Genomic DNA, 13,683 nt, shown 5'->3' with positions numbered 1-13,683 from the left:
GTCTTTGTATATTCTATAGCTACATTACGTATTCTGTAATTGAAAGTGATGACATTACCAATGTCCCTTAATAAATCAGATGTCACTGTCTCTATCTATAATGCATTGCTCTTTACTTGTTCAAATGTTGGACTTAATCCTGTCCTAGCTGGAATTTTAAAATGATCAGTCCATAGGTCCATTATTAGTATTCTGTAAATTTCTGTATTAAATAACTGTGTTATTCATTCCATGAAAATAATAATATTTACTTAAACAAAACAATTTCACTTAACAGAAGAAAATGCTATAAGGAAAGCATCATTTGAAATTTTGGGATACCACTAAATAACCTGTAGTAAAACATAAATGTTGTTGGGATTGCATTTTCTCAATAAGCAAACTGGATGATGTCATTTACTTTGTTTTTGTGCTTTGCTGGCAATTTTTCAAAATTTTCACCTCATACCTGATTTCACTTTCTTCCTTAAGTTTCTTTTGTATCTCTTCTTGTTGTTTCTTCTGTATGAGGTTTAACCTCTGGACTTCTCTTTCTTCCCTGGAAGCAGAAATATCAAAAGCATATCAACAGTGTTGTATAAATAAAAGTGTTATCTGTATTATTGTTGTTGTTATTAACCGTAGAGATATTATAAGGTTGATGACACATAATTTTGCAACTATATTAGCTAGACAGAAAAGAGCAGGATGATTTTTCCTTAATCAACAAAGTACAATACAAGTTAAGAGTTATGATTTGAACTTCAGCATTGTTTATGAGTTTAAGAGACTGCTTCACTGGACGTAGAACTGCTGTAATACATTTTTGGCACTAGATGGAGATAAACCATCTAGTTTATTGGAAACTGGATTTCCAATTCAAGCGTATTTTATATTGTGATTAGCGTCAAAGAAAAACTACTGAGCAATTGTAAATGTACCATGTGGATAAATGTATAGAGCTGTGACAAGATGTTAACATTACATTTTTATTGTTCATTAAACTATTTTAATTACAATTTCGTTTAATTTAAAATGAAATATCTCATTTAACAACAGCAACTACAACATTTAAGAAAAGTTAAAACAAATTCAAATTAGGTAAGAATAATGAATAAATAACATACAATAAATAAATCAATATGCACTTAAATAAAATAGATATATAATTAGTAGAAAAAATAGGAGTCCTTATATATAGTTTCATTTTTAAGTCTCTAAAGATGAGTGTGATGATAAGGTCAGATGGTCAGGGAAGACGAAAAAAAATTAAAAACTTAAGTGACAAGATGCTGGAGAAAAAAAAAATCTTCAGGGGTTACATAGTTAAAAGACCACCCATAAAGTAAACTAATATATGAGGCAGAGATACTGAAACCATTGTAACAATTGGCCCATCAGCCTCAGCACTTAAATCAAGACTGAGAGTCAATGTTTGATCATATTCCTCTCTTGTTAGCTACTGAGGTTATTTCATATTGATCTCCTGTACTTCTTCCTAATCGTAATAACTGTTGTTTATTTCACCATTACAAGGTCTTCCTGTTTCTTTCTTTTACATTTGTTTGTAAACCCTAATTAAGCCTTTGGACCAAAAGGAAGCCTGAAAAGCATTATTATTGAGGCCCCTGAAAATAAAATCTAAAAAAAAAAAAAAAACATAACTGTGTTATAAATTACTCAGTGCTTATTACTGGGTTTAAGGAGAGTACTGAAACAGCTTACGAACAGCTCTTTACAGCTTGACAGGGCTAGATACTTGAATGGCAGCAACCTGTCTGGCAGTGTAGGGATGCACATTGTTTGGCATGCCTTGAAAGAATTCAAGAAATAAAACAGAGACATTCAGAGAAAAAGTTAAAATATGTGTCCCATAGAGCCATCAGTGTTTGGCTTGGTGTCAGTAGATACCAGAAAATGATGGAGACGCTGATACCATTCACATTGTAGGAGAACACTACTTTACTCTTGAAATTACCTGCTTCTGGGGTGCATGCTTTATATCTTCTGTAACAATTTATATCTGTACAGTAGATAAAAATCAACATTAAAAATAAACCAAACAGAACTAAATTACACTTCTCTTAATTCCAGAAGTGTTTTCTGTTTTTCATTTTTTAAAGGGCCAGTTACATAGTCCAAAAGCAGTAACAAGTACATAGATGAAAATTTAAGTTGGATGAATGCCTGCTGGAGTTTGCTCATCTCTACCCTACCTTGCATGCTTTCTGTCTTTAGGATGTATCCTCAAAGGTATATCTCTGCTGGAAAGATTTGTCCAAGGGGGAAGTAATGCTAAGAGAACAAGGAATATAAATAAGAGAAGCAAACTATGCCATCACAGTAAAATGAAACATAAAATAATTTACATTACAAAGGAAGCAAAATGTCATACATAAAGACAGCTTACCTTGCATTGGGTCTAACACAGGGAATCTGTCTGCCTCATCTTTGGTTAATTTACTAAAAAGGTCTTTGTAAAAATATTTACTGATGACATGTTGAAACTGCCAAACAGTTAACAAAGGTCCCTGAGATTTCAACACAGAAGCCATTGTTGTGTTCTAAATCCAAACAGAAACAAAAATAATCAACATATCGCTTGTTATTTAAGGGTTTATTCAATGGTCTATTGAAACTTAATACTGAGATGAATGAAAAACAATTTGCTCAAAGGAACAATTCGTGGTACTAGTCCCCACCAAACAATCAAAGTTTTTGGCACACTGGCAGTGTTCCTATGAGATTATAAACAACATAAGGGTTTCATAGATTACATGGTTAAAAGGGCCAATATGAGACCTCCCAAACAGATTTATCATGTGTGAACGATAGGGGGCGCTCTCGCTCCCTTGAACCCCTGTCCACGACTCCAGACACCAGGTAAAAGTCCTCAAGTTGACTTTATTTTCTTGCCACAGTGTACAAAGCACACTCTCCTCCACAATACTCATTAACAACAATAATACAACAATAAACCAATCCTCCAGCTCCCAGACGCGTTGCCACCCTTCCACCCAGCTCAGCTCGTTGTCTGGGAGTTCCCACAGTCCTTTTATACCTCCTGACCCGGAAGTGTTTCTGCCCAATAGTCCACAAGTCCTTTTCCCTTCCGGGTCAGGGTAAATCGTCCCTTTCTTCAACCCGGAAGTCCGTCGCTCTTCCTGTGACGAACCTCCGGGTCACAGGGCACGAAAAAGCCCTCGGTCCTCCCTGCAGCTCCCTCCTGTGGCCCCACGGCATCCAGCAGGGCTTTGCATAAAACTCCAATGTCCATGATGCCCTGCTGGTCTTCTGGGGACCTCCTCGCTGCAAGGAGGGCTCCACCTGGCGGCTTGGGGTATTGGCGGGATAAATGGCCGGCCATCCATTACAGTATTCCCCCCCCAGCGACGAATTATTATTCGGAGCGGCCTGCCCCGAGAGGGAAGTCTTCCTCCAAGAGGACGTCCTGGTTGAGCCTTGATTATAACGAACATCTTGGTCCCTGGAGAACCTAGGGGGAATATTATTCCAAATTGACCTCTTGTCCCCTCTCTCCAAGGACAGTTCCGCCAAATATGGCCCAACCTTCGCACCGTAACATTGCCTCTGTCCTCCTGGCATTCTTCTACGGGACTGAAAACAATAAGGAACTGTTAGGTCCGCCTTTTGCTGGGAGAGAAACCCCTGCCGCCTCTACTGGTGCTTTGACTTTTCTGTCTCTTTTCTTTCTTGTCAGGAGACCCCGTTTTATCTTAGAGCCCTCCTGTTTAATCTGGGGCTTATATACAGTCTGGGTCTCTCTATTACAAGAAGAGAGCCCCTTTACTGTCTGCGCCCCTCTTGATTTATAAATTACCGGCGGCGGCGTCTTCAGGGCTGCCTCGCCCGGAGTCAGCACTGTCTAGCTGCCCGGATCGATTAGCCCTTCCGCCGACCACTCGTTAACGCATCGACCTCTCTTGTAGGGTACGCCGTGTATTGGCACCCGATACTTATTAAACGCGGGCCCGGATCACACGCGTCCCTCTATTATATACGATACGGGTCTCGCCACCTGTATCGCCGCATCATTCATTACGGGAGGCTCCTCACCAAATCGCCGCACGTAGGCCCTCACCTTCTCCAACGGCTCTCTGGCTGCCGCTCCCAAATCCCCGACGATCTTTTCAATGGTCGTCAGGACCTGTAAGATACTCGCACGGGCTCGATTAGTTTTCGAGCTCCCGTAAGTCAATATAATTATTTATTTCGACCGGCAGAACACTCACTTCCTCGCTTGTGTTACCTGCCGACCGGGAGCCAATGAGCACGCCCGCTTCAGGCACGTGCTCTGACGGGTCTCGCGGAGGCTTCTGGGATTTGGAGTTCTCGGAGGGTCGAGTTGCCTTCTTCGGCGAACTGCGGGCTGCCTTTAATATTTTTCGACATCCCGATCAGCTAATTCCCGACCCTCCTTACCTTCTTGTGTGTTGAGCGATGCCTCGCTCGCCTCCCCCTTCCCCTTCGAAAAACCAAGTCCGTTCCTTCGGGCTTGAAGGTGCAAACTGCAGGACGCGGAGCTCCTCCTTCCCAGGATGCACCGGGTTTGCTACCGTGTCCCTCGTCGGCTGCCATCATGCGGAAGTCGATTTCTAGGTGCTCTGGCTTCGACAAGAGAAGGCCGCCGCCTTCGGGCAGTCTCCTTTTCCCCTCGGAGCCTCCAGGTGGTCATCTCCAAGGTACATGCACGGGACAAGGTGAGAAACAATAAAAGGATTTTTAAAGTCGCTCCCGCACGCATACCTTAGAGGGATCGTTGCTTCCTGGAGGTTTCTCCGGACTTGTAAGGCCTCTCCTTAACTCCTCCCGAAGGCCGCCATTGCACCCACGGCACTCCGCTGGCGTTGTCGCTTTGCTTGCCCTTCTTTTTCCCATTTTGGACTCGTTTTTCGGTTTTGGCGATGCTGTGGCGATTCCTGATTCCGCAGTCTTCTCGGGTTTGTTATCCACAGAAATATTTGATTCAGGTCCTCTGCAAACGACGCTAGAGTATCCTGCCGGCTACGCCACTGTGAACGATAGGGGGCGCCCTCGCTCCCTTGAACCCCTGTCCACGACTCCAGACACCAGGTAAAAGTCCTCAAGTTGACTTTATTTTCTTGCCACAGTGTACAAAGCACACTCTCCTCCACAATACTCATTAACAACAATAATACAACAATAAACCAATCCTCCAGCTCCCAGACGCGTTGCCACCCTTCCACCCAGCTCAGCTCGTTGTCTGGGAGTTCCCACAGTCCTTTTATACCTCCTGACCCGGAAGTGTTTCTGCCCAATAGTCCACAAGTCCTTTTCCCTTCCGGGTCAGGGTAAATCGTCCCTTTCTTCAACCCGGAAGTCCGTCGCTCTTCCTGTGACGAACCTCCGGGTCACAGGGCACGAAAAAGCCCTCGGTCCTCCCTGCAGCTCCCTCCTGTGGCCCCCACGGCATCCAGCAGGGCTTTGCATAAAAACTCCAATGTCCATGATGCCCTGCTGGTCTTCTGGGGACCTCCTCGCTGCAAGGAGGGCTCCACCTGGCGGCTTGGGGGTATTGGCCGGGATAAATGGCCGGCCATCCATTACACATGTAAAGCTACTTAAGCCCTGGAAGAAGAGAGCCATTGCTTGTCTTGACAGGACAAAGACTCTCGGACAAAGACTCTTGCATTCTTTTCAGAAATGCTCAATTTTGGGAACATGTTAACACTTGGCAAAAAAGCCCAATTAAAAGATGTTAATGCACAAGTAAGTGATGTTGTTGATACCAAACTGATTAACGTTAACGTTGTTACTGAATGTGTTGTTAATAAAAGAGAGGGTCACTGTAAGAAGCTGAAGTTGGGTTTTATTGAAGAGAGTAATTGTCCTTGGCCGAGTTCCAGTGTACTCATACCAAAGCCTGATTAAATTTGCCACTTCTGCAATGACTTCTGCCAAATGAACCAAGTTTTTCATTTTTAAGCGTATTTGATGCTGTCGGCCAGCAATCTGATCAAGAAGTTATGTAAATTCATGTCTTCTAAAGACACTGGATTTGACAAAGGGGTATGGCCAAATTCTTCTAGCCCAGGGGTCCTCAATCACGGTCCTGGAATATTGTAGTAGCTACAGGTTTTTGTTTCTTCCTGTTTCCTAATTAGAACTCAGTCCTTGCTGATAATGAAACTTGTTATTTAACTATATGCCTTACTAGTGCTTTCATTCATCAAAGACAAATTTTACTTACATTGTAGATCAGAAGTCCTCAATTGCAGTTCTGGAGGTCTGCTATGGCTGCAGGTTTTCACTTCAAACAATTTCTTAATTAGTATTATTTACTACTAAAGCAATACATTTTTTGGGCTGAATTTTACTTATCTTGCCCATTAAAATTCAGAACCCTTAAATACCTATTTTAGTTTTTAACAGCTGCATTTAAGTTTTAATTGTTGCATGTTTTCTTAACTAGGCATTAGTTAATAATGTAATGCAGATAACCAATAAACCAGCAACTCTCCAGCTAACTGTGGAAATGGCGCTATATAGCGCCCTTGAACCCTCAGGGATGACTCCAAACAACGGGTAAAAGTCCAATACTTTTTATTTTGACTCACAGTGCACCAAGCACCTTCCACACTACTCATCCAATACTCGACTATAAACACTCCTCCTCGCCCAGACACTTGCTCCTCTACCTCCCAGCTCAGCTCCCCGTCTGGGAGTTCCCTCAGTCCTTTTATATTCCCTGACCCGGAAGTGTTCCCAGTCCCCAGTCCATGTGATCTTGTATCACTTCCGGTCAGGTAAAAGTACTTTTCTTCATCCTGGAAGTCCGTCGCTCTTCCTATGACGAACTTCCGGGTCATAGTGTACAAATAAGTCTTTGGTCCTCCCTGCAGCTCCCTCTTGCGGCCCCTGTGGTATCCAGCAGGGCTGAGGATAAAAACTACATAGTCCATGACTCCCTGCTGGTCTTAGGGGCACCTCCATACTGCAGGGAGGGCTCCATCTGGCGGCTTGGGGGACTTGGCCGGGATAAACTGCCCGGCACAGTCCACATAACATACTTCCTTTTAAACCTTTTCATATGCACCATGGAGTATCTGTGTTAAAAAATGTTTAGAAATAAATGAGAGGGGAATTGGAAGAACCGTTAAGTTAAAATCTATTCTAGGCCATAAAACACATGGATAATGTTCTCATAGAAGGAAACTCTACAGTGCAGTTAAAATTTGTCTTGGATGAATGAAAGCACTAACAAATAGTTAAATACCAAGTTTCACTATCAGCAAGGACTGTCTTCTAATTAGGAAACAAGTTGAAAGGAAAACTTATAGCTGTGGCCTTCCAGGACCATGATTGAGGACCCCTGCTCTAGCCTCTGTTGCCAAAGAAAAAACACCATTTAGCACCTCTAGCGGTCACTGGCAGTATTTATCATGCCCTTTGGGGTACAAACGGCACTGTCGACTTTTCAGTGTCTGGTGGACAGACTAATACAGCCTCATAATGCTTTTAGTGCTGTCGATCTTGATTATATAGTCATACTTTTCCTGCAAATGGAAGAACACCTATGTTATGTCTGGGTTGTAGTTTGTATTTTGCTACCCACCGGCCTTCCTATAAACCCAAAAAAATGTTATTCTGGCCTGACTGAAGCAAATATCTTAAATATCTAATAGGACAAGGTTGTGAGCTAGGCGTTGCAAAGAACATAAGTCCCAAAAGTTCCAAAAGCACTTCCAATTATGCCAATGTTGGACCTCTATCAAAGATACCCAGCGATACACAAAAATGGTCTAGAAGAGTCTTTATAAAATAAAAGATTTATTTTAAAACGCTCTGAACAAAACTTTAAAGATCTGAAGAGCACAAAGGACATATAATAAGGGCAATTTCACAAGCAAACTACGTCCCAACATTCCAATGGTAGAGGTTGAAAAACAGAGTAAAGGTTTAAAAATCCAGAAAATCACAGTACAAGACACCACTATAAGCACAATAAATCATCCACTCCAGAGCACATTCAAATTTAACCAACAGGAACTTTGGGAGACCCTATGGATTGAGGGCAGTCTATGGCGGTGATTGGCTAGTGGCCTTGCCACTTGGGGGACAGCCCAAATAACACATGGAAAATAACCAAGGCATAGTACAGAATGAAAATAATAAACAAAAGAAACATTAACATAAATAAAGTATTCAAAAATTAACAAAAGGACATAAAACAAGAATTTTGAAATATAACAGAATGAAGTATAATTGCTGCCATTCAAGCCTGGACTAGGCCAAACACAAAAAAGGTAAGTGCAAACATTTCTAGGATTCGCTGGGTACTACTGAAGGTCTGTGCCAAGTTTCTCTGAATGTGCTGTGCTTTTAAATATCTTGACATTTAAGTTAGCCCTCATGCCTGTGGTCTGGAATTCCCCTATAAAAACAGCACTTAGTAACCTAAAGCAGGCCTTGACGCACTTGACCTGTTTCTCTCTCCCTTTTCTTATTTAGACAGACACTTTTGAATCTGGCCTTGGTGACAGGTTAAGTCAGAATGTTGATGCTGTTGAACATCCTGTATTGTTTCTGGGATCAGGTATGCTACCGATACCGTGTATGTAATAAAGTAGAGTATTAAGAAACTAAGGTACTCTCTCTTGGGTCAGGAGTTCACTATTATTATGGATCATGTCCTTTTAAAATGGATAGCTATTCAGAAAGAGAGTAATCCAAGAGTGGTTCATTAGTTCATCAGCTTGCAGGAGTATTGTTTCCAAGTGGTCAATTTAAAGGGTTTACTTCACACGCCAATGCAGAGGCACTTGCCTCATGTTCATGACCTCTTGGGCGGGTCCTCTCCTCACACTGGTTCCAAGATGTGAGGCCATGTCAAGCACGTTAGCACTGGGTATGGCAAAATAATTATGGGGAAGGATTTGAGTATGACACAGCCTTTAACACGGTTTCCATTTACCCTAAAATGGAGAACTCTCCAGAAGAACACTGTTGTCACTTCCTCTCAACTCAGCAGTCCTGCCTATTTCACCTCCACTGCCACAGGGAGTCTGTGTTCAGTTTGGACCAGACCTTTAACTGGACAAATTTTGCCTCCTGAAATGAAGTCTCCTCAAAAAACGTCTGTGAAGAGCCTCTGGTGACAATTCTGTCGATTTTTTTGCCTTTTGAACATTTTTCTCGTCACTATACTTTAAACAGGGTTGCCTCCTCATACCCCAAACCTTTATCTGTTTCTGTTTTCTCATTTACGCTACCTACAAAGATGATAATGAAAACTCCAAAAGTCAAACATGATAATATATGAAACAATGCCAACTTTCTGTGCACAGATTAATGCTAGAGTATCTTTGTGGTATATTTTTAATAAGGAAGGAAAGAAAAGAAAGATAAGCAATATGTATATTCTAGACTCATGTCCTTGACATAGGCAATAAAGCAATAAATATCGGGCTAATTATTATTTTAATCATTATAAATTTGCTTTTACCCAAGGTGACTTAGAATAAACATCTGAGTAGAGTATAAATGATTAAAAAGGTTTTTATTTTACAACTGGCTGGAGGAGGTAATTAAACTGACATCCTTGAGGTTTAATGTCTAAACCCCAACTATGTCACCACGCTGCCTTGCTGTGGAATGGCACCATATCTTTCTAGGCTGCCAAGTTATACACCATTAAAATGATGTAAAGGAAGGTAAATTTTTACAAATGATAATTTCACATAGAAAATGCTATATGTGCTTTTTGTCTTAGTTCTCACATTGGCATGTATTATGTTGGTAACATCTAGACTCATACAAGTCACCTCAAGATAAGTCTCATTTGGGCACACTTTGAGTTCTTTGATAAAATAACATATACATATGCTTCAGGTACATTAGTGCCTTAAAGAAAGTGAGATAAAAGTGATATATTAGTAGAGCATTTCTACTGAAAATACAAAATTTTGTGAAATTACACTATGAAATTTAAAAGGTGTTCCTACCGTAGTACATGTTTTTAGAGGCTCTTTCAAGAGAAAAACAAAAGTGAAGCTTAGAGCAGTTGCACAGTTGTAGGAAGGTTTATCAAGTCCAATGATGTACTGGTCCCAAACATAAAGCAATGTAGTCATGTTCAAGTAACCTTGAAAACAAACAAAAAAACTCACATCTTTGCTTATTTTTGGTTCAGTTTTTTGTACTGTTGAGAGAGACTACCAAGCAGCACCCTCATTTGGCCCTTGGTATTCATAGATAGTGCTAATTAAATAAAACTGAACATACTTAAAGTTATCTGCATATGAAGGTGTGTGTCCCAGACTTTGTCTAGTAAGATTATTGTAAGTCTGTTTTACTGATTTACAACAATTAGAAACATAGACATTTTACACTTTATATAAAATAGAGTAAAACACAGTGGGCGACAGAAGAGAACAAAACTCGAGGTATGCACAAACAATGGACAACGCAGCACATAAACAGAAGGAAAATAACAAAACCTACAGTCTCTCTGGGCTAAGTGCACTGGTCTATATAACAGGTAAGGTGGCTCCTCCAACTGCCCACCAATGTACATCAAACCACAAGCATTTCCATCTATGTCTCCCTCTCTCTCTCATGCCAGCCACACTTTTGTCTCACTCACCTCTCACCTTTGTGTGTTCAGAGTGTCTTTAAACCCAATAACAAGGGCAGTTCCAGCCAAACTCCAAATCACATCTAAGGTTAGAAGCTCTTTGCTTTTGCAACAGGGCTACAATTCTAGAGTTCATTCTAATAGCATCTGGTGTTCCTGCACCCTTGAGCTGTGTCAATTTGCTTAAGAGCCACATATCTCTCCAAACCTGGGAATATAAGTCACTCTACATCAGCCTGAAGGTTTACAAACAGCCTGCTAGCTGTCTAGGAAAGATACTGTTCTCAGTCTATAAGGATGGCAAAACATTGCAGCCCAATTTTTTGCATATATTGCATGGTATATTTCGGCTTGGTTATAAATATTATGTTTGTGTTTTTTTATTTAAAATGCCCTTTATATGTTTTTATTATATTGTATTGATAATTAGTGCAACAAGTTAGGATTGTCAGTGGTAGTGTGCTTTATAAAAATTTAGGCAACTGATTTGAATGTATGTATATGGAAGAAGAATTTATTATTTAAGGTGAAAAAGTGAAAAAATTAAAGTTAAAAGTAATCTAAGCATCTTCACATGGTTTACTATTTTCCACCTTTCAGAACATACTTTTATCTCTTAGATTCTAAAATTATATACATATCATAATTATTTTCTAACTTCCATTTAATAACTGGTATACATTATATTATTTACAAAATATCATAGTACTGGACGTATTAATTGCTTAAAAGAGATAACATAGCATAGTTAAATAACATTTTGCTTCACTCTTAGATGATGGTGGGAGTCAAAGTGCCTTTATTAAAATATATGCAACACATATATTTACTATAATATCACCAAATAAACAGTGGATGATTCAGACAACAGGTGCCGACTCTTAGAATATGATGAACCTCACCTACAAAAAATACTCGGAGCACTGGATGAAGTATGGAACTGAGTCCTCTGAGCAAAGTCTGATGTGGACTGTCACCTGAAAATGAAACATGTAATTAATACCTCTGCAAGAAACCTAAACAAATCTTTAGCATCTCTAAACAAGTTCATTTTTATAGGATGCAGATTGTAAAGGATGGAAAAGCTTTGCGTACTTTTTTGCATTTTTAAATATAGGCAACACTTCAGATTTTCTCATTTCCACAAACATACGGCTTCCAAGAAGCATGTCATGTAATGTAGATGTTACTGTTTTGTATTTCCATGTACCTAATTGTAATATTGCAAAGATTAATTTGAAGTTGGACATAATAATATTCTGTTCAAAGTCTGCTGATTTAATTATTAAAACTTTTGGTTGAAAAAAGATTTAGGCCCATGGCTTGACAATAATCTGATCTTTACTTATTACACAGAATTTTGAGTTGACTGTACAGGGTAAAATCATATTTCTCTTAATCATATAGAAAATAATCGCTTATACATTGTTATTATAGCAGTTAAAATATGGCAAGATAATACACCAATCTGAAAATGCATCTTTATTACTAAAACTTGATTGTCTATATCATAATGCACTGAAATGCACAGTCAGTTCAGTTTTCTGGACAAATCCCTGTGTTCACTATGAATCTGTCATCTGGAAATCATTTAGCAATTTTTGACTACTTCATTGTTACATTTACAATACTTCTCAGGTTAAAGTTCTGCGGTATGTTAGTAACTCTTTTTATTCAATTCCTTTTACATATACGGTAATACAAAGTCACATCCGTAGTTATATTTTTAGGGTGTAAAGATTCAAACTAATTTGGAAAGGAATTATTAATTTTATTGATGATGTAACAACTTTCTTGATTATTGCTATTAGTGTATTCATTTATCTACTTGTATCCATCCATCCATCCATCCATCCATTTTCTAACCCGCTGAATCCGAATACAGGGTCACGGGGGTCTGCTGGAGCCAATCCCAGCCAAAACAGGGCACAAGGCAGGAACCAATCCCGGGCAGGGTGCCAACCCACCACATCCACTTGTATCTTGTATTTTTAATATATTCAATGATATGATTTTTAGTGGATACTATTTTATATTAGTGCTTGCACTGTCTTTGGTAGTTACCAGATGCAAAAATAAATGTTGATTTTAATATGTTTTTCTAAACATACTTCTATGCTGACATTTACACATGTATACATAATGCTTTCGTCCATCCATCCATTATTCAACCGCTTTATCCTAACTACAGGTTCACGGGGGTCTGCTGGAGCCAATCCCAGCCAATACAGGGTGCAAGGCAGGAAACAAACCCAGGCAGGGTGCCAGCCCACCGCAGGTCACACACACTAGGGACAATTTCGGACCACCAATGCACCTAACCTGCATGTCTTTGGACTGTGGAAGGAAACCGGAGCACCCGGAGGAAACCCATGCAGACACGGGGAGAACATGCAAACTCCACACCGGGAGAACCCAGGAAGCGAACCTAAGTCTCCTAACTGCGAGGCAGCAGTGTTACCACTGCACCACCCTTAATGCTTTCATAATGGGTCTAATAAGTAAAGAGGCTAATATTACATTACTGTGTAATCAGCTTTGGTAATATACAACTTTGAGATATTACAGTAATTACAACACAACTCAGATTCTGTATCTGTGGTACTGGAAACAAGCCATACTGAAGGTTGCTTTAATAAATGTTCAAACATGCCATTTCTGAATTTTGTATTTTACCTCTCAGATGGAATGCAATAAATCTAAGACCAATTAACTTCATGCAATTAAACAAGCTGTACGGATTGTTTAAATAAGTATCCAAACAAACTGCATTGTTTACCTTGTGTTGAAATCTTTATTTGATATTTTGCATCTTTTAACTTATACTAGTGCAGACTGCCAGGCACTGATTTAATATTCTGGATCTTGATTGATTTGAACTTTATATCTTTAACTTCAATCTTTTAGAGTAACAAAAATACTTCTAGACATATCAGTTGTTTTTTCTGGAATGTCAAAAATAGGCATATTTATCAGTCCAGAGTAATTAGAATAGCATGGGCATTTGCCTGGGAAAATAGCAAAAATTTGTAATGTAAGCATGTTTTAGGAATATCAATCATTTATGTAGGTTCAGAAAAAAATTT

The 13,683-nt window shown here is 39.7% G+C and overlaps 1 protein-coding gene across 1 annotated transcript in view; it reads right to left on the bottom strand.

The window, feature by feature from the left end:
• LOC120531285 overlaps positions 1–13,683 on the bottom strand; it is a 45,035-nt gene that overhangs the window by 16,496 nt on the left and 14,856 nt on the right. Inside the window, exons 8-12 of the mRNA XM_039756550.1 lie at positions 11,500–11,574; positions 9,966–10,105; positions 2,390–2,543; positions 2,196–2,274; positions 449–538 (exon numbers count right to left, since the gene is read on the bottom strand). Of these exons, the coding sequence (XP_039612484.1) occupies positions 449–538; positions 2,196–2,274; positions 2,390–2,543; positions 9,966–10,105; positions 11,500–11,574 (538 nt within the window). The remainder of the gene's footprint in view (positions 1–448; positions 539–2,195; positions 2,275–2,389; positions 2,544–9,965; positions 10,106–11,499; positions 11,575–13,683) is intronic.

Source organism: Polypterus senegalus, chromosome 6, assembly GCF_016835505.1.
Source record: "Polypterus senegalus isolate Bchr_013 chromosome 6, ASM1683550v1, whole genome shotgun sequence".
NCBI lineage: Eukaryota > Metazoa > Chordata > Cladistia > Polypteriformes > Polypteridae > Polypterus > Polypterus senegalus.
This window is presented reverse-complemented; position numbering and strand designations above follow the sequence as displayed.